General features: G+C 32.2%; 1 protein-coding gene across 1 annotated transcript; it reads left to right on the top strand.

The window, feature by feature from the left end:
* The first annotated feature begins 327 nt into the window (after positions 1-327).
* Positions 328-1,934, top strand: LOC129003706 (zinc finger MYM-type protein 1-like). The gene is made up of 3 exons (XM_054432005.1): positions 328-775; positions 1,265-1,505; positions 1,820-1,934. Exons 1-3 carry the CDS (start codon positions 328-330, stop codon positions 1,932-1,934), a joined length of 804 nt encoding a protein of 267 aa, XP_054287980.1.
* The last annotated feature ends 23,107 nt before the right edge of the window (positions 1,935-25,041 follow it).

Raw genomic sequence — 25,041 nt, 5'->3', positions numbered from 1 at the left:
TCGTGGTTACACTGGAATTCTGAATCTGAATCAGTAAAATGCTTTGTTTGTATGAAAGCAAAGAAGCTTAACCTAAAGGTTATATCCAAAACGAAAGTAGACGAAACATTCATTATCAGTGGATTTTCAAATTGGAAAAAAGCTTCTGAGAAGTTTTCTTCTCATGAAAGCAGTGAATGCCATAAAGCGTCAGTTGCATCCATAATGTCCTTCAACCAAACTCCCATTACGGCACAGTTGTCTAATCAAATAAATAATCAGATGATAGCTGCACAAAAAGCCCTTATTAGCATTGTATCTTCAATTAAGTATTTAGCCAGCCGTACCATGGCACTAAGAGGTCACGGAGACAATGAAGGAAACTTCTATGAACTTTTGCAGTTGAGAGCAAATGACATTCCCGAACTGAAAGAATGGCTTCAACGAAAAAGAGCGTGGCTTACTCATGACAACCAGAATGAAATCCTGGAGCTCTTGGCCTTAGAGGTGATGCGGAAACTCAATAATAGCATAAAAGAAGATGAATATTTTTCCTTAATAGTAGATGGGACAACAGATGTGTCGACAAAAGAACAAGTTGCCTTATGTATAAGACATGTCAATGGTGACTTTGAGGTTTCTGAAGACTTTATTGGTTTATATGAGACATCTTCGACAACTGGGGAAACTCTGACCAAAATAATACAAGATGTACTGTTGAGGTTAGACCTGAACATAGACAACTGTCGTGGACAGTGTTATGATGGGGCTGGAAATATGAAGGGCCACATGAAAGGTACTCAGGTTCGAATAAGTAAAATAGAACCCCGTGCAACATACATACACTGCTTCAATCATGCGTTGAATTTAGCTGTTATCGATGCTACTGGGGCTGTACCTGAATTCGGAAATGTTCTACAAAATGTACATGAACTTGGCAAGTATTTCAATAAATCTGCTAAAAGGACAGATATCATGCTTCACCATAAATCAGATGACAATCTTGCCTTGACTAAAAATACTAAGCTAAAACCTCTATGTCCTACAAGATGGACAGTGAGACTGAAGTCTCTACAAGCTGTTAACTCACAATATGAGACTGTTCTAAGTGCTTTGGAAAGCATCAAAACTGAAGATCCTGATCCTACTGCCAATGGTTTACATTCATTTTTTGAGAAAACTCTCACACTGTTTCATTTAGAACTCGGTGTTTTGATTTTTGAAATAACAGACGAGCTTGCTAAAAAACTGCAAATAAGTGACATTAGTATAACCTATGCCTTAGCCCAAGTTGACAGAGTTAAACAACGTTTAACAAAGTTGAGAACCGATGAGAAGTTTAACGAACTATGGGAGAAAGTGAAGAAACGAGGGGCAGATATGGATTTACTCCCGGTCACTCTTCCACGTGTTCGAGCGCCTCCAAAACGACTAGAACAGAAAAGTGATGCTTCCCCACCAGTGACGTTCTCCGGTCCAGAGACTTATTTGAGGAAACAGTACTTCGACGTTTTGGACAACTTAAAGTCAGACATTGATTATAGATTTCAACATCCCGGAGTCAAAATATACAGAGACATTGAAACTGTTTTAATGAAAGCAGTAAACGGGAAGACAGAAGAAGTAAAAATTGAAGTGGACAATATATGTGACCATTTTAAAACTGACTTGGACAAGAAAAAGCTTACAAGCCAATTAAAGAGTCTACAAGATTTACCAAAAAAGAAGGAAGTGAAAAGTGTACGTGATTTAGTTGTGACTTTAAATAGTGAGCCTCAAGAAAACAAACAATTTTTGTCTGAAGTAGTAAAGGTTGTCAAGTTACTGCTTGTCTTACCAGCGTCTGCAGCAACTGCAGAAAGAACCTTTTCTTGTCTTCGTCGCTTGAAAACGTGGCTGCGTTCCACGATGACGCAGAAGAGATTGAACCATCTTGCAATCTTATCCGTCCATAGGGACATTGCTAAATCTATTGATGATAAGCACATTGCAAGAATGTTTGTCAATAGAGTTGAAAGTCGCTGTGCAGTTTTCGGGAATTTCAAAGACTGAAGTTCAAGTTAGGGCCTACTGAAGTTTCATCAGCAGAAGTTTAAAAATCTAGTTAACTTGTAGTAGGCTAATATCTTGAGATTCTCGTGTGGGATTTTACTTATTTTAGCAATAATTCATCAAAAAGGTTTTGTATTTCTTAGTAATTTTATGTTGTGCCAATACAATGTTTGTAATGTTTTTTTGTGTAAACCATTATTTATCCCCAGTGGACACACTTACTTGGTTATACCATACCGTCTTACTTTTGTGATTAACTATAATCAAGCAGCCAATTTTAATTTAACTTATTATTAATTCAGTTTTGAGGGGGAGGGGCAGAGCCTGCTGAAATTACGCGAACACATAAATCCCTAGGGCCTAGAGCTTGTAAACATGGATTGAAACATTAGATGTCTTTGGAATACTCTGAGAGTGAGAAGCAAAACATAACTTTCAGTAATGTTGCATCGAAATTTACCGTTACTGAGTGATTCATAAATGTAATTGTAAAATTTACTCTTCTCTGTCGTCTGCAGCAACTCATTGCTGGCAGCTTTAGTAAAATCTGGGCACCAGTACTTCATTTTATGTTTGTTTGAGATGTATGTGTATTATTTATTATAATGTTTTTACAATGAACAGAGTAGCGTCTTTGTTAAATTGTAAATTTTCTTTGTTACTGCTTGAAGAAAAATGTTCTTCAGGTAGCCTAAAAACACGTTTTAAGGCTTTTATTTTTCAAAATTTTTCCGGGGGAGGACCCCCCCTTACCCCCTGGGGGGTATTCCATACCCCCCAGACCCCCCGGATGTGGACCTCCACCATAGGTTTCTGACCCCCTAACAAAATTTTGCTTCCGCCGCCCCTGTTTCAACGTTTACTGCAAAGGTAAGAGTGCAAGACTTGTCTTAAAGACTGGGGAGTATAAGAACAATTAATTATTTTTACCCACGATCGATTTTTTGTACTTTTTATCCAGACTTTTAATACATTTCTTTAAGGGTTTCTGTAAGTGGGGTGTATAAGGGTTTCTGTAAGGGGGGGGGGTAATAGATTTGATCAAAGTGATAATGCCGCAAAGCCTAGGCTTAGTCTAGAGTTAAATTAAAACTATCGTGGGCCATTACATAACGTCCAAAATGAAAATCAGACCTAGAGTGACTTTCAAGAGCTCCACATCAGTTGGGAGTATAAGCGAGAGGCAAAAACCGAAACAAAAATTATTTTTACATATTTCCTCAGGAGATAAACACCTTGAGGGCCAGGCTTCTGTGAAAGTACAATGCCTCTTAATGGAAGGATTTTTCTTATTGAGGCGAGTTCAATTTTCCAGAAACAACCAAGACAAAGTGATCCAATTACTTACCACAGGATGGTTCTAAGCAACGGCTTTTAGTTCCGATTCTGCTGGTTTCTTGTTGTTTTTAACTCAACCGCAGATTTTCAATTCTTAGGAAAATCATATTATGACGTGTGATTGCGAATTAGGTAATTTAATAATGTGACAAACCTACAATTAAAAGCTTGTTTGATATCAATTCAAGCATATTGTTTCCCTGCTTAATTCTGATACAATCTAATCAAATAAAATCATCTAATTAAATGAATTCCCCCTCCTATAAAGTATTCCCTTAAGAATGATTCCAAAAACCTTATAAACTCAGCTAACAAAATTAGCTACATAGTTCAACTTATAATGGTAAACTATACGAATTTCCTTCTTATTCAATGCCTATGTTTTTGTCAGGCGTGTCTTAAAATTGAATTTTGATTATAGGCTGTTTCATCCCACAAAGCATTAGCATTGCATTTTACAATGAGTATATAGGCTACCCACAATTGAAAGAGATTTTTATTTTATTTGATCTCTCAAGAGCTGTTGAACAATATACAATTGACATACAACTTATCACAATACTTACATTTATTATTTTGAAATTTCTTCACGTATATGCTCATTATGAAAATTATAAGATTGTATGGTTATGTTACCACATGCCCACACTATATCTCATATTTTTTCAGTTCCAGTGTCCGGTGTCTAAAAGTACTTTGTATTTGTTAACTTTTCATTCGTATAATAACGTGGAATGTATCGAGAAAAAGCAATGGAAAAGCCGTTACAGGACAAGGGTGAACTGTACTAATCAAAAGTAGTGGAAGGGACCAAGATTCGAACCTATGACATCGAAGTCGGTGACGTTATCGACTGAGCCACCGATTCACTTAAAAACTTCTTAGCTTTAATTTGATACTAGATTTGCCACTACATTTTAACTTTGAACTTATTACGATTTGATAGAAAACCTCTGATTTTGGGTATAACAATACTTCAATGCTTTATATTATAACCATTATACACACAGTGTTACATATATTTAATTTAGCTAAATATATCACATTATCTTCATATTCTAAATACGAGTATAAGCAGCTATAAGTTGGTTCAAATTCATGATAAAAGTTGCTGGGAAAACAACAATAAAAGCTTTCCGGACGAAATGGCCAATTATGTATATTGTTATTATGGAGGCTCTTGAATAAAATCATATTTTGAATTTTGACCAGTTTTCCTTCTTCAAGTCAAAGATTAATTTTATTACAATACAACAACAAGGAAAACATTTTAAAAGAATGCTGTTATTTAGAAATACCTTTTATAATAGTTATTTGTGCAACTAGTGAGGAAAGTGAGCAATTGACTCACTCGAGAGAAATCCTTACTCACGAGCCGTAGGCGAGTGAGGAATTGTTTCTCGAGTGAGGCAATTGTACCTTGAACTCGAGTTGCACATTATACTTTTCCTACAGTTACCATAAAACCATAATTTGTTACCATAATTTGTGAAGAAACATAACCTATTTTTACACAGAAGTGAACTTTTAATATAACATTTAATGTGAAGTGACAAATACAACAGTACAACAGCTGACCGGCTGATTTACAGCCAGTGCTGCCAACGTATTTCGCGCACATACGACGTTGACTGCATGTTACTACAAGACTATTTCGTGCCTTCACGCTGCAAATCTGGAGTGAGACAAAGTAATTAGAGTGAGACAATGTTAATATTGTCTCACTGATGAGTGAATTGGCCACTTTGCTTTCTCAAATCAGTGAGAGAACATGTACATTGTTAGGTAACTGTAGGAAAAAATATTTTTCAACTCTATTGTTCACTGAAATTTTTTCCCTTACATTAAAGTTTTTTTATTATTAAAGCGTAAATTTTCAAAATAGTTAGTACGAACAAGACGTATTTACCATATTGATTACTAAAACGCAAATTAGGCTATATTATAAACTTGTGTCAAAATAACCAGTACTGAAATCGTTAAATTTGATTTATTTTCAGTACTGTTTACTTTGGCACGTTCTTTATAACGAGAACGTTACCAGTTCCTTTGTCAACTAATAACAACGAAAGAATTTGTATTTATAATTTAACAAAGTTTATACATACATTAATTTCTGTACATATAGATGCTTAACTTGAAGAAAATTAAGGTTAACAATATATTTTTGAGAGTATTCGGATCCTATGAAGTCTCTTTCACTTGGAACCGTTGTATTGACTCTCTGCCCTCTTTTGCCATCCTATTCTAATACTACTTAAAATTTACTGCCTAATAAAAAAAATAAAAAAAAACTATAGGAAAAGTTGTAAATAAATATTTAATATTGCATTTGTTTGTTGTAACTTCCAAATGATAATAAAGGCTTAATACAACTCGAGGGACCAAACTCATTTATTTGCTCAAAGACACAGAAGTTTGTGTTTAGTTTTGTTTGCGAATGAAGAATAATTAGTATTGAAACAGGATATACTTTTCGTTTGATCAGTAATGTTTGATTATGTTGTTAACAAACTAAATTAACAGAGTGGAATATTTTGCAACGGTGTGTGTTGAATTAATTAAATAAAAAAATATTTGTAGACATTAAAGAAGTGTGATTCTTTATTTTAAATTTCCGGTCCGGAAAATGTGTTGACACCATAATATTGTTTTTAATACAATTTCCGCAAGCATATGTGATGTAAAAATATTTTAAACCATGGAGAACAAACTAGATTTGGAATTTCTTTCAAACGCTTGGCACTTGTAACACTTTGAGTTTCGTAGGTTTAAGAATTATAAAATCTATAAATGATTCTTGCTTAACTACGTAAACATGTTTTTATATATATATGCTACGCATATGCAAAGTTTGCTCACAAATGTCCTCGTTTTAAGACTCAAAATAAATAAATTTCAAACATGCGTCTAGGTATCGAAAAATAACAAACTAGCCTTTAATAAAGCCGTAAAACTTCATAAAAATTCATTGTAAAAACCTATTTATAAATTATATTGTTAAAATTTAAAATTTTTAGTTCACAAGCCCTAGCGGATGAAATAACTCATAAAAAAAACAAAAAACTAATAGTGGAAAAGAGTTTTTTAGCTCTAAGAGATCGGTTCGGGGTCGTTATCTCGGTGCTTTGGATAACTACCGGTATACCAATTTTTTTTCTTCTTAAAAATATAACAGCTGGTCAGTTGTGATGTAAGAGTACCATATATTAACAGTCGGTACCGGTACCAATACCAGTTACTAACAAAAATCAAGAATTAATAAACGTACCATTGGTGCCAAACGAAATACAGAAATGCACATGCATAGTAGGTCAGTTTCAAAGGTTGGCAATTTATGTATGGCAAATGTGTTGTTTGTATTGTAAAAAATATTTTAGCTACTTACAAAGAACAGTCTATCACAGTATAAATTCATAGAAATATGTTTGAATGCAGTTTTCAGATTGGAAGCAGATGGTTTCATTGTTTATTTGTGAAAAGTCCTTTTTTTGTGGAACTTAATTTACTAAAAGGAAATGTTGAGCAGTCCCATTAAATAAACAAATCCAAATGAGGAAAAAGAGGTTTATTGTTACCAAAAGTCATTATTTGAACATTTAAGTATTCATTGTATGTCTATCCAAGCCAATCTAGAGAACGGTCCAAATGGTTAGATATGCTGTGAAAATATCAGTGGATAAAACACTTTGTTGTTTGATCAAAGAGAATGAAATCACTTTTTACCTTAGTGTTGTTGTTCAAGCTACTCTGATTCATAGAATATTCTCTTCATACGAAGAGAGAGAAAGAAACTCTTCCGAACAAGAAAAGCAGCAAAAATATTTCATTTATACCGTTTGGTGGCATAAAACAGGTGTTTAAGAATTTTTTTCAGGATACTCGATCAAGAATTAATAATTAAATACATGGTGCAGGTAACAAATAAAATATTTATAAAGTATAATGTACAATAAAATATAATATCAGCAGTTAAAAGGTAAAATAAGATTATATAGTTAGATTATATGACTGATTTTAACTGATCATTGCAAATTATACAATTTATTAATTATCTATCCGAATATTCAATCAGAGTCAAACACATTTCACTACAATGGAATGTAAACAATGTAGGAAACAATAAGACACTCAGATAAATGTATTGTCTAATTCAAACTGTTAGTGGAATGAGGTCATTTGGATCTTCTCGTGGATTACCCAATTAGCTCTATTTAGCTCAATTTGTTTTTTTTTTTTTTTTTTTTTACTGATATACATTAGAAAATTTTTTGTTTAATAGCCATTATTAATTTCCATCAGCAATATTTCTGTCCATTGAGATATGTTAATGATTTTTGAGATTATTGTAATAAGATTGCCGTTTAAATCTAATTTGAAATCAGGTAATTTGCATGAGAGCTTGTACAGGCCAAAAGAACACATCCAAGTCATCTCTTATCGCTAGAACTCAGCATTTTATGACCGTTGCGCCTGCAAATACAGATAGGCTTGTCCCACAATACACATCTGTATAGCATACAGCAGACATCAGTTCGAAGGAGCAATGAAAATGAATAGACCTTTACTTTTGATACTTTTTGATGAAATGGCGACCATACAAAGTAGGAACTTTAAGCCAAGTGTGAATGGAGATGAGTGTAGGATGTTGTCATGCCGAGGACGTGGAAATATATATGTGAACCGAATAAAGGCCTCAGCAATTTAAAAGAACAACTTGTTAACAATGCTTTTAATCCTCTTGGGACAATTAATTAGGACCTTCTACAATTAATTTTAGATTAATAACGGTGATATTATAGTTTACATTGTTCTTGACATTACCGGAGTCCCAATTCATTATCAAAAATCTGACTCCCTAAGGCGTGGAGTTGGGCTGTGTATGGGCCTACGACAAAACCTTTCAAGGACCTCTAACTGATTTATATTTAGCAGATGCAAAGAAGCAAATGTTTGGTAAGTGATTTTTACAACAGCTTGAGTTTACTCCATTGGGACTGAAAATGCGTTTTACTATGGAGTAAAAGAGCTACTTTAGACCCGCAACGCATGTATTATAAACGACAGTTTTTACTGTTTAATGACGGAAAAGAAAGTTTTTGGCACTGCTGGATCTTTAGAAGTGAAATCTAGGAAATAATAAATCGGGAGTGTGATTCCTTAAGGAAATTCCCTTTTTGACTTATGTTCATCCTTGCGCTATGTAGGGGAGACTGTTTATGATGACTTTGTACCTTGGATCACTTGATAGTTCTCTGATAGTGCTGCTACCTAGGACCCAGTGCTAAAACTATGTATTCCTTTGTTTCTCAGACATCATTCTGAGCATGTTGTGACAGTCGTAGGACTTGTAGGTTTTTGCTCAGAAAATTAATTGTTTTTTAGGGTCAAAAGGTTACAGCCATTAGATTTAACATGGACCCTTAAAGACCTATAATCAGGCAGTAGAAGCTTGGATATGTAACAATCCTGGCAAAACATTTGATATATTCTATTGCTGAAGTCGTTGGACTAATCATTCCTCGAGCGTTCAGTACAATTACTTCTAGTTATCAATTTGTTTTAGATACATTATTCAGACTGACAAATCACATGTTAGGCGTTAGGCATGTCAACTCTGATATATCTAAGGATTGGAATAATACAAAAGCTATTGTTTGACGAACAATGGCAGTGTATCTACGAAAAGCATTGTTCTACTGTTCATACACTATACACAACTGCTTTATCATAACATAACCTAAGTGTGTTGGTTAGCAGTTATGTTTGTTACTGTGAAACTATTTAACACTGAACCAATTTTTGAATGATAAAGAAAGGACCCGTGCACCAAAAAGTAATCTATGTTTGGAAAGTAATTTTGTTCCTCTATGAAACCAAATAAGCCTCATTTGGTATTTGTGAAGGAACTTTCATCGTTAAGTGGTATTGGTGTTTAACGAGTTTTGTGTTAAGATGAAAGTTGGTCGATCAGATTTTACGGAGAATTCAGTTCTAATAAGCCTTGATGAGCATAAAAACATTATATATTTGATGTACACAAAAAAACTTTTATGTTTATGATTTTTGGTTTGTATGATTTAAAATACATATAACTCTAGTAAGGTTTCCATGGATAAAAAACAAATCAATTTCTATAATAAGTGAACCCGATTTTTGTGAACACTGATCCTCTCTTCATTGAGCGATAATTATTTTTTGATTGTTTACCTTCGAAACAAACACAATTTTAGGCTATGTTGAACTTATTTTAACTTTTAGTATACACTCTCAAGTATCACTTTTATATAACATTTTATCACCATTAACATAGAAATAATGTAGAAAGTGAATCTTCATACTTGGAGTATCCTTTCAAAAATGTGTTTTTTTAATAAGCTGAGGATTTAACAAAACAATATCCGTATCCGATTAGTAAAGTGTCCAATAGCAATTTGAATTTTGAACTGCAGTTTTATGTTTTCAAAACAAGGCTAAGCAATCTATTTACCACGAATGAAACACCAAAATGATCTATACATATAATGTATATATTGTGAAAGTTCAAAAGAAAGACCACAGAGCAAAGTTTAAAATTCCTGTGAGGTTCGATAGCCTCAATAACAATACCCATTACGTGGCCTTTCATTCGGAATGGTTTTATTGCCTCTAACATTGCCCTTACCAACCTTTTCCTGTATCTATACAAATTTCAAGAAAGTTTTCGTTTCATATAGTTAAAATTTGTTCATACAAAATGTTAATGGATACATGATTGAATTAAATTTCATGTTTTTTATTATCTAAACCTATATGTTGCTTATTCGTAATCCCCGATTTTTGTTATTTTATATCTTCATTAAAACAAATTTTGTATGGAAACATTTGAAAAATTTATCATTTTGGGCCTAATACAATGTAAGCTAATATACGCATGCTTATGTTGTAAATAAGATGTATACGTTTATGCTTGTATTTGTATTTTGCTGGTCATGGGTATTTTTTACCCTATTTTATTACCCTATTTTACCCATATTTACAATTAATTATTCATTTTTTATGTCTAAAATATTTATCAGTTAATTTAAGTGGGCCTACATGGTTAAATTGTGGTTTAACCACAAAACTGAAAATCATCCAAGTCACCTCCTAAATAAGCTATTGTTAACATTTTTTTCAAACGTAAAATTAGAGAAAATGCATTTTTTAGTCAAGCTACCTTAATAACTGTAAGTAAAAACCAGGAATTCTGTGTAAAATTATTCTTTGAAATAATAGTGAACACAATATGTTAAAGTTTTAACTTTACAGCATAGAATCGGAACAAGATTTGAACCTTTTTGTCAATTAATATAATGGGAGTATAACAATTAAATCTAGCAACTCATTTTATGTGTTTTATAAATCTATTGTACATATAAAAATATTATTTGATCCTTAGTAGGTTCCCATGCCATGTTAAAAGCTACATTACTTGGCTAATATGTTTATATGAGACAGTGAACATTTAATTATTGCATGTTTATAGTTGACCCTATCTATGCATATTTTCACAGCTGATCAAGTCTAATTCAAAACAACCTTTGGAAAATCTTATTAAGAAACTGGAAACGGAAGCTCTTACCAACTGTCTGCTATAAGGGTGTAACTTTGAATTAGGAAGTTAAAATGAAATCCAGCTTGAAACTTTTGCAATTTTTGGAAACTGAGCGTAGTTTTAGGGGACGGGTTTTACTTTATGCTACGAACTTTTTCAATGTTAACTATCTAAAAGAGTTTTTACTTTAGATGAATTCAACCTCAATATATATTTAATGATGTTATCAAAACGTGTTTTTGTCATACTGGAAAACGGGAGATTTCAGTGTATACCTTGCGGGGTTTTGTAGTTTTTATTTTAATTGAGAAAACATGAATAAGATGAAGAATAATCTATTACAGTAATTTTTTCGGTGTAAAATGAAAGTATCAAATTATTGTTGACCTTGTTGGTGGATACAGGCTATACATGTATTTACAAACGAGAATAATCAATTTTAATGGTTTTCATAACCATTCATTAAATTCTTTAGAAGTATAAAGACCTTTCTCGATTTAAGAAAGCTTATACGAAAATTTCACCAGCCATTAACCCTTTTAATAATAACAAGTTAAATAATGTAATTGTGACTACAATAAGAAAAACACCTTTGTAAATATTCTTTGATATATATGATCAGCCATCAAATGAACACTCGTTTTACTGCAGAAAGTCATAAATAATCTTTTACACAGGAGTTTTAAATGTTAAAAATATGTTAAATATTTTTGACAATATTAGGGGAACATAAAGCATCTAGCGGGGAAAAAATTTTGTAAATATGAACGATATTGTTTATTTTCTGACAGGGCAAGTGTCCCAGTGTTGTTTGTTTTGTTATCCATCAAAGTCGAATGTTTGGTTGGGTAAAAAGTATTTTCATAATAAAAATAACTATACAGTTGGGAAGATATTTATTTATAAATTACATATTTAAAGGTGGAGTTGGTTAAATAGTTACGATCTCAACCATAAAGTTTGTGGGAAATTTACATACTCGCATTTGTGGGGTATTCATACTTGCTAATACTGTATTTGATTACTAGTATTTGCTTGATATATATATAGTTACAGTACTGCATTTTACTTATATAGTGAACTAAGTATTTATTAATGTTATTTTGTACTGTAAATTACGTAATTTGGAACTACGCTCATTTTACAAGGGCAGATTTATATTCATTTAGCTTGAAACAATAAGACACATTATATACATAAATAAGACACATTTACATACTTTGTTATTTTCGATGATGAAAGTATTGCTTTACAACAGTGAAAATCTGTTGAAATAAACGCAATGTAAATGTATACATACACACTTTACTTTTAAAGAATGTAGCCATGTAGACTCTGTATGGTAAAATGTAGCCACACATGCTCTATATAAGCAATATTTAGCCATTTAGACATTTAAATAAAAAGATTGGTATAAACTACCTTTTGATGTTCTTCGTCAAAAAATGGAACAACGATGTCTGTTTATTTTATTTATTAGTAAGTACCAAGAGCAGTAAGTGTAAGAAATAACATAAACTTTTAACCAAAATCTGTTATTACTAACACAGCAATATTTATCAATAAACATAAGTAAAAGGTTTACGTTAATCTTTGCTTTATTTTGTTGCTTCGAAATGCTTTTTAAATTATAAGTAAAGAATTGCCAAAATACATAAACTTACTGTCTAACATAGTTGACAGTCATACAAAATAACATTTTATATACTAGTAAATGTCAAGTAACTTCTTGTGGAAGTATGATTTTAAATTCAATTCGCATGCATGCTTCAAGTGCAATGTGATTGAATATTCAATACGCGTTAATTCTGAATGCTACCACAGTCAGCGTGGTCATAGACATACTGGATATATATTCAATATGTATAATCAATCTGACCATAGAACAGCACCTGTCTCTTAGCTGAGAAGCATCAACAATACACTAAGTCTTCGTTGGCATCCATTATACATACGACATGAACACTTCGTTGGTTTCATAATACATCTGACATTGCCACTTACTTACGTCCATTACGTTAAATCAACGCACACATATTGTATTGACCTGTTTATGTTGGAACATTTTGTTGAAAAATGACAACGGATGGTCCGAGCTAATTGAATTTAGCTCAATTTTAAAATAGTTTTCAAGGATGAATCGCATATTGTTTCAACCAAAAAATGTATTATTACGGACAACTTTTATCAGTGACAGATTTGTGACCTTGCTGATGTGCTTATACTATTTTTTTTTATTATTGGTAAATTTTCAGAATGGGCACTTATACTTTGTGTAATCTTATTTAATATAGTTTTGTTATTGATCAATTATAAACTTTCATAAACGATTAAGCACATTGCTTAAGTATAACTTAAATACTCAAATTAATCTCTGAGGTTAATTTATGGACAAATTAATGTATGTGTTAAAATTGATAAAAGAGGTACCTAAAACAATACTTTGAAATGAACAACATTTTGAACAATATGAGCAATGTTACTTTTTCTGAAGGACTTAAAACGTTTCTCAATAACACTTGAAAAACTCCCATTCCCATCAAAATCTTACCTAAGCAGACTCTGTTCTGTAAACGCAGACTCAAAACAACGGAAGCAGTTACATAAATTTCCCCCTTTATGACATATATTACCTTTAAAACACATTAAACAATTTGAAAGTCTCACAAATGGTTTAAACTTAGACCGTACAGATATATCATTCAGATTCCTAAAGTAATGGAGCTAGAGTAAACTAAAGACATAAAGTTAAGTACTACAACGTTGGGGGTACAATTACGCGTCTAAGTACTACAGTGTGTTGGGACTTTGGCACAAGAAGCGAACAATTAGATTTATTTTGTTTGTAATAGCCACTTTAAACTCGTTTAAAAGGAGACGTATCACCGAATCTAGTGTCCATTTTATCTTTATTTGATGAAAAATGTATTTTTGTATATTTTAAAATATTCGAAACTATTTTATAATACAAAAATACATTTTAGTTTGAAGATTTTACTTATCGAAACACAACGGCGAAAACCCGACTCTAATAGCATGTTTCGTTCCGAAGTAACGATTTAAAAAAGTCTAAATTAAAATCAATGACATTCCATAGTAGAGATAAATTTAAATACCCAAGGACTATGTCGCGAATGAATGGCGCGAATGAATGGCGTTCCGCGATAAGGGACCTTTAAACCGATAAGATAACGGAGCATCTCATTCATTCGTTATCTCTTTAAATGTTTAAAAACCTACCTTACTTTGTTGATATTTTATCAATATTCGCAATGCTGCCATTTTTGACTCGGTTGTCCGATTGAGGTCGGGTTTGCGGCATTGTATTTTTCTAAAAAATACCTTTAATTTGATTTGCATATCAACCTATGCTTACCTCGTAGATTTTCTGCTGATACCTGAGAAGGTGCCAGAACAAATGATTTTTTAACAAATAATCACTGGATAAACGTTTAAACTTAGCATTTACTTAAAGAGGATCTCAAAGTTTGACTTTCTAATTTGTTTATAATACCAACATATATAGCACATAGCCAAAGGTACATCGGAAATTGGCGTTGACACCTTCTTATTCCTTATACTTACAAGTAACTGACGCAATAACGAAACGAGGGAAAATTTAAAGTTAAGTTGAAAGGTTCTTCCAAATAAAGGATATTTTAAAAGAAGAGTGTGTCACGTGGCCAATAACTTTCTAAAAGAGTTTGTAAGGACTGAATTTAAGTATTATTGTAATATCCTTTCAATACTGTCCTTTCACACTACACGGGTAGCAAAAAATATAAATGTTAGTTCAGCAACTACTATTAAACACAATAAATGTTTATATTATGTTGTCAATTGTAGGTTAAATAAACAAATAAAAAATATGAAAGGCAAATATTTTGTAGGAAATGTTATGTAAAAGCATTTAGAAGCAATTTGATACCCTTAATCTTAAACATGAGCAAATATACAAAATTAAGAAAATAAAACACACTTCGAAATAAACATAAAAAATATCCTAACTAGTCAACTTAAGTAGGAGTGTGCACATGTTAACTAAAATTATGCATTTCACGAAATGATCTAATTGAATATTCAATTCACGTTGATGCTGAATAATCAAACAGATAACTTGGTCGTATACATATTGGATATGTATTCAATATGTATACGATCCATGTGTCCAGGCAACGTCAGCTGTTCCTTAGCTGAAGGGCATTAACAATACACTAATTGGGTCTTTGATAGGTATTCATAATGTATATGGCAAAATAGACACTTAGTGTACATTAAAATGAACCAATGGTTATATTTTTAACAGATTTGTTTAAGAGTTAGCATTTTGGCAAAGGAAAAAGCGTAATACACAGGAAAATATGAAAGGTGCTTGTAAATTAATTCATTAAGTTAATTCATTAAGTAAGTAAAGTCAAGTAATTCATAAAGAACTAAACTATATATTGCGTGAAAATGTATTATTCTTAGGTTAAAACAACTAGCGAAATAAATCGTCGTAAACCCATAGCTTTTAGGATGCTGATTTCACATAATAATCTTAAGAATCCTGAGTAGGATCTTATAAAACTAGCTAGGATTTCTAGAACATATAAAAAAATCATCTCCATATACAAATTAAAACTATTATTATAAATAAAAAAAATCCCTCAGTCTACCAGTTCTTAGAAATATATCAAAATGTATAAAATATTCAGTTAAAGTTCATAATTATGTTTTACTCAAGATATAAGTTTAAAGCAAATTTATGTATGAACGTTTTAGGAAACTTACCGAAATACTTTTCACAAACAGTGATGGGAATAGAGAACTGATTGATGAGCTATGTGTTTTGATGTTTACAAATCGTATTCATAGTGATCAAAGACTTAGTGAACATTTGCTTATCGTTGTGGAAACGTTTATAGGACCACAGATGTGGAATATCTGCATTAGTCTAATGATCAATGATCCTTTACATGCGGTTGCCCTTCTGTTAAACTATGTTAATTACAAGTGTTTATAATGTGGTTAGCCAATTAGCTCCACAAAAAGGTTACAATATTATCTGGATCGTCAGTGTTTAGAAACCGTTGGAACTATCCTTACAACAAACTATAATTTAACTTAGTGGTATTTTAAATGCACTTGATTAGCGTTACGTTAAACATGCAATTGGTAGCTACTTGCACGTAGATCCAAAACTAATAAGCCTTATTAAACATACTTTACACTTAATATTACAGCAAGGTAAAAGGTATCTACTTGTGCGATGTCTTGTGGATTTTTACTGCATATGGACAGCTGTTATTTAGACAAAATAATAGCTATTTACCTTACAAGTGTAGTAAGAGCGTTTTTACATCACGCAGGTGAATGTTGTGCAACGAGTGGAAGCGAGTTGCATAATTTACCGAAGTGATGTAAACACGCTCTTGCGTAACGTGTAACGTACAAGATTTTACCTGACCCGACAATAAACAGGAGGTTACGAACAATATTTTTTATTTTCCATTTCTTTCATCTTCTAACAGTAACGTTCATTTACAAACAAAAGCTAGGTTAGGAAAATTCTTCAAAACATAACAATAAAATTCAAGCGCAAAGCTGATTTCTAGCGTTGAACGTCGTTGGCTCCATAGAGATATATTTTTTAAGTTAATCACTCAATGTTATTTAAATGGGTTTCATTACATCACCGAGTGAGTTTTTTTCAACTTTACATCACTCGAGAAGTAACGAAGTTATATACATCACGCTTGGGAGAGGGAAGTTTAACATGGCGGGTTAGGTAAAAATTTCAAAACCATTGGTGATGAAGAGCTAGGTCCAGTTTTGAAACAGTAAAAATTAACTAACTTTTCTCAGGTTAAAACCAGCTCTGAATATCTGTAAGCAGTTTAACTATTTAGCTCCCAATTATAAAACAAAGCGAGAAATTTTGAAAGTTGAAGTATGAATAAATCGTCGTGGAAACATATCCTGAACTAACGTTGTGTATGGCTTTAAGCAAAAGCATAATCAATGGTGACTTCTCAACCTCAAAACCGCTCACCCTGTGTTATTAAAATAATCACTTTATATATTATTACATTTTACTAAGCGGTTAGCCCAATAATATTTGTTTATATTTTAATGCAGGTCCAAAGAATAAAAATGTTAAGATCTTACAAAAACATATAAAGCTGCATACTTGTAGGGTTTTCAAAGGCAACAACAATCCTTATGACCTTTTCAATATATAGGCATATATGGAATAAGCATGGTTGAAATTCACCTTATGATTTATCATGGGGAAATGGTACCTATTTTCTTTTATACTTTACTTTATACTTTTCGATGAAATGGCGTACAAAGTAGGTATTTTAAGCCAAGTATGAATGGAGATGAGTGTAGGATGAGTGGCGCGATCTTGTAGTCTTGTTAGAGACTATGGCCGACATATTCCTTAGACACAGCTGTTAGATAATAGCCCATATATGTAGCTAATAGCAACTAAGGGACCTACAGTTTATTGTGGAATCCGAACCACATTTTTGCCTTGGTATATACGAATTGGTCTAATTATCAGGATAGTACTGCGGATAGTCGTAGTGCTCACTAGTGTGGACGTTAATCCACACCAGAGAGTATCGCATCCACAGTGCATGCCTATAAATATCCACAATTCGTGACCTCCTAGTAGCCGGATTACAGGAACAAACACCTAGTCAAGTTATTTCATTCTTCTAAAAAAGCTAAACAATATATACTTTTTACACACCTTGAAGTATTGTACCACTTATACAGCCTATCTTGCTTTTACTTTTATATTTATTAATAATGTAAAGCAATTATTTAAAAACTATTGCCAACTTTAAGTCTATAGGCTAGATCTATTTCCATTCTTCTTTGTTACACATGTATAGAGCGCATACCTACAATTATATTCTTCACCGTATACGTTATAGTCAACTTCTTTCTCTCAGTAAGATATCTTAATGAAAATGCAACAATCTAATAAAGTTGTCGCTGTATTCCTCCAGCCAAAACTCACACAGGCGAATTAAGTGCCTCAGCAAACTCTTGCGTTTAATTTGCTTACTCTGCTAGATCATAACTTCTCATAACTTTGCTTTGTGTTTCAAGAAACTAAATTGAGAGCAACAAGTTTCAGAAATGCTACATTGAAAATTGCATCCTCAGTTGCAGATCATTTTAAATATATATAATATACTTTTGCCATATAAGAAAAAATACTTAACATAGCTATTACAACATTATTCATAAATAATCGATCGAAAACTATCATTTATACATTGTTATGAGTGGAAATAAATAGTATTAAAATTATTTTATTTCTAAACGCTACTTCTATAGCACGTAAATATTTGGAATATTATAAACAATAATCAAATTATGTTATTTCAGTTTTTTACATAAATATTTTTATAGAGTTGCAACAATTTTATATTTATATCTAACAACTTTAAATAAATTATGAACAGATTTTTTTCAAAGGTGGTCTAACTATTTCTATGGACGAATATAATGTTGATTATTCATTGGATGCATGAATCTAAAATGTTAAGCACGTAGAACGTATGAATCTCCAAAGCAACTCAAAAACATGTAGGTTATCAGTGACCGGTGTTTTTAATGGATTTAAAGGCTTATCAACAATGATTTTTAAATCTTCGATCTTGAATTAACTGAAGACATCGACGTAGTTAGACTCAAAGTAAAATTGTAAGACTGAAAATCAAAATACCAAAATTAAAATGGAATCACATAACATTTATTTGTGTTTGTGTTTATGTTTTTATGTTTTTACGTTTTTTATGTTTTTATGTGTTTTATGTGTTTTATTTGTTTTATTTGTTATATGTGTTTTATGTGTTTATGCTGTGTAATAGCAGCTTTGAATTCAATTAAAATAAAATTTTTTCACTTTAGATTTTTTCTAGATTTAATTTCCTCTGTATTTATCTCTATCCATCTATAAAAAGTAAAGTGTTAGTTAAGTGGTGTTCAGCTAGTGTTAAGTATATGTAATACTTTGTAGCCATTAAAGCCCCCATGCTTGTATAAATGAAACCTAAACACTGTAATCTAATTAATTCGAGCTTTAATGAATAATCTAATTCCGATCCTGTCAAATCTTAATTAAAACTAACAAACAAAAGCCGTAATTGAACACAAGATTTTTTATTTGAATGAGTTTAATTAACTAGAAACCTGATTTTGGTAGAAGCAATTAATGTTTTTTACTGCCAATGTTAAAACTCGTATCAGTCGGTCATAGCCATAGATCAAACCTACTCTTTTACTGATCATGTGTTGTGTTTTTAATGTTCGTAATGCACTGTTAGGGTTAAATATTTAATAAAAATTGACAAAAATGGAAAAAAAATTCCTGTAAACTGTAACATCTTTAATATTGTATAAGCAATCAAAATACTGAAAAAGGAAAGAATAATTTCAATAATGGCGCACTCAGGGAGTGGCTAATTTAATTATATTTCAATTTGGACGAAAGATTGGCTACTGCAATTCGTTATTGACGGGATGTTTTCATCAGTAACAAACAAACTTTTCTGACAGTACAACATTTCTTTGTTACTGTCACTTCAGTAATACCGTACACTTAATCACGTCAACATGTAAGAAGATTATATAAAAAATACGTCTAATGATACTTGAAATATGTATTTTATAGGCCTTCTGTTTTAAAGGAGACGGTTAATATATACAAAAGATTGTTATGGTGATCTTTTTTGATTGGACACTCCAATCATCATCAGACCCAATAGAAGAATGACAGAACATATTTTCGCTTTCTCCCCTTGATACATTGTTGGTGATGGTAAGTTAATGCTGTTCAAAGGTTTATTGCGGACATTTTCCATCACGATGGTAAAAAACAATACACAACGTTTCGGGATCTGGAACCTGATCCCGTCTTCAGGTGAAAAAAACTTAACACATTACAACTAACAATACACAAACGCCCAACCTAAGTTGGAATACAATACAGAAGGTAGCAGTCAAAAAATATACATATGGAAAATATATATATGGAAAATGTCCGCAATAAACCTTTGAACAACATTGATAATACTTACTTCCACCTATTATAATTTTTGTTGATCATACTATAAGGTATTTATGTGTAAATTTGCTAGGCCTAATAATTTGTTTTACATTTAAATATATTTTTATCGAAAAAGTAATGAGATTCTGGTTACAACGTGTCAAAAACAACCTCATTCAATATATAGGGTTATTCTAAATGATGGACCCATTTTTAATGCTTTATAATTTTTATACTATTGAACTTACCACTATAAAATACACATCAAACGAAAAAGCAACTCAAAGAGTTTCCGCCTTCCAAAGACACATCATTTAACAAAATCGATCCAACAGAACTGTAGATTTAATTGTACAAATTTAAAAAGTAATCTCCAACTTTTTTTACCACTAGAAATTTGTAGGTTACTTGACGTTTTTGCAAATAACTTTTAAATGGTGAGGAAATCAACCAAATTTCCTACAATCTACTATTATGCATATCTTGAAAATACTCAATAAATGTAGCCTAAATTTGGCTTAAAATAAAAAAGTGTTAAATTTAATGTTTGCTATGTTTATTGTCTACATTGAAGACGGGGATTTTCAATTTTTTTTTTCATTTTGAGGCAATTTTTGGTACCCTTCTTGAGTATTTTCAAAAAATTTCTAAAAGTAAGTTGTAGGAAATTTTATTCTCTTTCGGAATAATACCTTCCACTTTGGTCGATTTCCTCACCATTTAAAAGTTATTTTCAAAAAACGTCAAGTAACCTCCAAATTTATAGTGGTAAAAAAAGTTGGAGATTACTTTTTAACTTTGTACAATTAAATCTACAGTTCTGTTGGATCGATTTTGTTAAATGATGTGTCTTTGGAAGGCGTAAACTCTTTGAGTTGCTTTTTCGTTTGATGTAAATTTTATAGCGGTAAGTTTAATAGTTTAAAAGTTATAAAGCGTTAAAACTGGGTCATTCATTTTGTACAACCCTGTATTTATAACAGCAATGTGACTAAATTGCTCTGTGGGTGACGAAAGTCTTTGAACCAACATCAAAGTCTGTGTGAGATCAGAGACTTGTGCTTTGGGAAAACTTAATGGATCAAATGTCAACGGTTCCTGAATAAGCCTAACCGTTAAAAGGACTTTTATACGAGTACACGTTCTGCCTGGATATTCTCTCAGGTTTTATAAGTCATTGAAAAAATTCCAATTAAGGACTTAAATATTTATTTTTTCTTTGGTAATATATTATGAACCTGAATTTTGTAGCAATTAGTAGTAGCAAGTAGTAGCAATTAGTACTCAAATCAACAAAACTTGATTATTATTTTTATTTAGGGGTCCTCATTAAAGCTCTCTAGTTATGTAGTTATATTTGAATTTCAAGTTGTTTTGTGGGATTTTGTTGCCAATTCAGAGACTAATATAAAAAATATCAGAAGTTATTTTTAACTACCGTAGATTGGATATGTTATAATAGAAGATAGAAAATTATCATGCATTATGTGTAATTAATACTGTTGTATATGGGGGGATTCGTCGTTATATTTGACTCCTACTTATCGTAGATATTAACGAAATATTACTTGACGATGTAGCTTTAGCCTTCATACAAACCCAGCTACAATTACTAACATATATATTATTTATATGTATCCCATTCTAATTTAGATACTTTATATTTTTAGCAACCAACAAAATTGATCCATCTATCAACTTTAAATTAATTTACTTCAATGCTTAGAAAAAGCTATTTATACACTGCACTGAAGTAGTAAGAAGTTTTCTTAGGTTTAGCAGTGTGTCAATTTAAAAATAGTTAACACCACTGATAAAATAAATTTAAAACATTACAACTAAATTTAAGAGAACATATCAACAATAAACATAATTTAACAGCTTCTTTTTGTGTGATGAAACTCATAGTTTAATGTGGTACTATTTTAGAGATTGCAAAACTATTTCACCAACAATGCTTTTAATCTAACAATCAACCTTAATCAATCATAATCAAACTTCCTTCAAAAAAGTTAAAAGGTTTATGTCCAAGGACGGTTTTAAGTCAAACATTTAAACGCTATCAACACAAGCAGATGGGATAGAACCATGTAACATTAGAATGGAATGATGATTATCCTTTTGTTTTCATTGAAATGACATTTTGACGAGAAGAAAATATCCTATTCAATCTCTGAGTACAACGATCATCAGCTGATTATCTTCTGACAAATACTGAATGGGTTTTAGATTATATATGCGACGAGATTTTCTGCACTGGAAAAATAAATATTAAAAGTGCATGCAGTCGCAAACGTTTGCCGGGATAGCTCAGCCTACGATGGCTGGGTAAAGTTCCAGGGTCTGCGATAAGGTCAGGGAAACCACTAGGCCAAAAGCCGGGTCTAACCGGTATAGGACTGGCTCATACACGGGCACTGTGAACAAGTCAAAAACAAGTCACCAAAACAAACGTGCAATAATCACTACCAGGCCTACGCCGATTCTCCACACTCCTAGGGGGTCGTTGCTGACTACGCAACTCGGGCTTCGTCCTAACTATCCAATAGTTAGGCCCAGAGTGCCTAAAACACGGTGAGTTACACGACGACTTGCCAATAAAAACCACAACGCGTGTTATCACCAGGCGGGGTCTACTAGGCCACTATAATCCAATACACAACTCTAATGCCCAAGCTAAGAATCTAACAGTTCACTCAATAATCGTACCACATAATAATATACAAGTACACTATAGGTAGAGTGACTACACCGCTAGTAGCTGGTCTCAATAAATACCAAGCCAAACAAGCGAAACTAAATGGCAATTACACTATTAGAATATTGAGCTACTTAGTAGCAGATAAATAAATATTAAATACGTTCCAAACACTAGATAAATATATTATCTGATAGCCGGTACTCCGCTATCCAAGCTACCAAGATAACGTGTTGGACTACCAAACAAGCTGTTCAGGTTAAATTAAAATAATAAAATGAATAAACAATAACAACCCTACTACTGCTACTGCTACTACCAACTTTATGTTACTTAGCTGGGCTTCTGTTAATCGGCTAATAATATTAGCTACTAGCCTACTGGCCTCGTGCTTCCAACTACGCACGCTAAATCGTGCAGCCTAGGTTTGTCGGGCCTCAGAGTTATTAGTAATATAACTAACTCTAGGTACAACGCAAAATAATATCTACTACAGTCAATTAAATTATATTATTTGCGCTCTGGCACCTGCCCAGAACCGTCAGGAATACACTTAAATATTATTCCTGACTAATATGAATCCTAACTACCGTCAGGTTTTGACCAGCACGGTTACAACTCTAACTCTCGCAATAAAGTGTAAGATTAATATTAAATCAAATCTTAAACCAAAGTGTAAGGAACGTCGTCCACTCACCAACAGTGGGTCTGTACCGTCTGTACCCAACTTACACCAACACTCGGCGCGATCACACCACGTACACTCTGTACCTCCCACGTACGCCAGCCGTTTACACAGGACACCAACACTGCCTTCTTCACTGTCCGGGATCCACCCCTCGAATGTCTGTCCTAGGCTATCCTGAGAAACTAGGATATCCCAGGCTTATCGGCACTGATAAGCCGGGTCAAAGGGCGCTAGCCAGGTTCGCCACCGCCGCTTGCCTACCTCAACAATCGGTGCGCGGCCAAATAGCAAATATTTACCCCCCTAGGAAAAATAACTCGTTACATATATGTTTTGCGTTCCAAATTTTAAATGTTGAAAGCAGTTGAAATAACACATTTTAAGATGTCCATTAAAGTATGAAATATTAACTAACAATGCTTACATTATCTAACAAGATTATGTATACAAAATACAAGTGAAGACATGATGGATAGTACGAAAATACTTGGAATAAATGTATAGCCTGCATTTAGGTTATACTAAAAATAAGGGCCGTTTTGGATAGTTTTTAATGCAACTGCAGGAAATTTACAGCGTTGTCTAACACAATTTACCAGTTGTATTTTCCAATGTCTTAATAAAATTAAATTGATTCAAATTTAGATTAAATCCTGTTATTTTATATTAAATAGTTTTGTCATTTAACTAAATGACAGTAAAACTAAGCAATACAGTAAATGCTGTACTAAATGAAAAAAAAAACAATATTATTTTCCTCTTTTGAAAGGGAATATGATTGTTCGGACAACCTTTTATCTGTATTTTCATTATATGAGAGATATATGATCTTATTTTCATGCAATGAGAAAATAAACTAATTAAAACAATTAATTAAGTAAAATTAAATCAGATGTAACCCCCAAGTAAGTCAAAAAGTATTAACAGTTGAATTTTATTACGATTCTGTTTTAGAACATACGATCATTGCCAACAATGTACCTAGTAAACAGCTGACGGATCCTTGTTTGTAAATCCCTCAGATGTGAAATTCATCTGAGTTGCTTTTTATTAAAATTCGTGTTGAACCCTACTGGATCTCTAAACATTTGACATTAAACTGGACATTTCTAAGTAAAAAATGTCAAACTTTTAAAAATGGACCGTTAAAAACTATAAACTACATGCAAAGACTATCAGTAAAAAAATCAATTAAGACACGGTTTCCTTTATTCTTTAATTAATTGTATGATTACTATCAGTTCAAATAAAATCTAAATTATGATACCTATAATATATAATATGTTAATTGACAAACTTTTTTAGTCGGTATTTGATTGAAATTTTTATACAAAATAATAATAATAATAAAAACATAACTAGCCATTATGCACAAGGATAATTCCAATCTGATTCAAACATATGCATTTTCTCAGCAGTTGATTCAGGAAAACGTTTGGACAGTGGCATTTCCACTTCTGTGAGCTTACATAACCGGATTAGTGTTCTTTACATAATCCGGTAAGCATTTCGCAAGTTTATTTTAAATTTACACTGGAACTGTTTCTTTGATAGATATTCTCCGATCTTAATATTATAAATGTGAAAGTTTGTGTGTTTGTTTGTTTATTTGTTTGTTTGTTTGAAGTTCAATCACGCATTAACTACTGGGCGAATTG

The sequence above is a fragment of the Macrosteles quadrilineatus genome, unplaced genomic scaffold (assembly GCF_028750875.1).
Source record: "Macrosteles quadrilineatus isolate MER2022 unplaced genomic scaffold, UCM_ALF_1.0 Scaffold_1__1_contigs__length_201487025, whole genome shotgun sequence".
NCBI classification, from domain to species: domain Eukaryota; kingdom Metazoa; phylum Arthropoda; class Insecta; order Hemiptera; family Cicadellidae; genus Macrosteles; species Macrosteles quadrilineatus.
The sequence above is the reverse complement of the archived record's forward strand: the minus strand, read 5'-3'. Positions and strand labels throughout refer to the sequence as shown.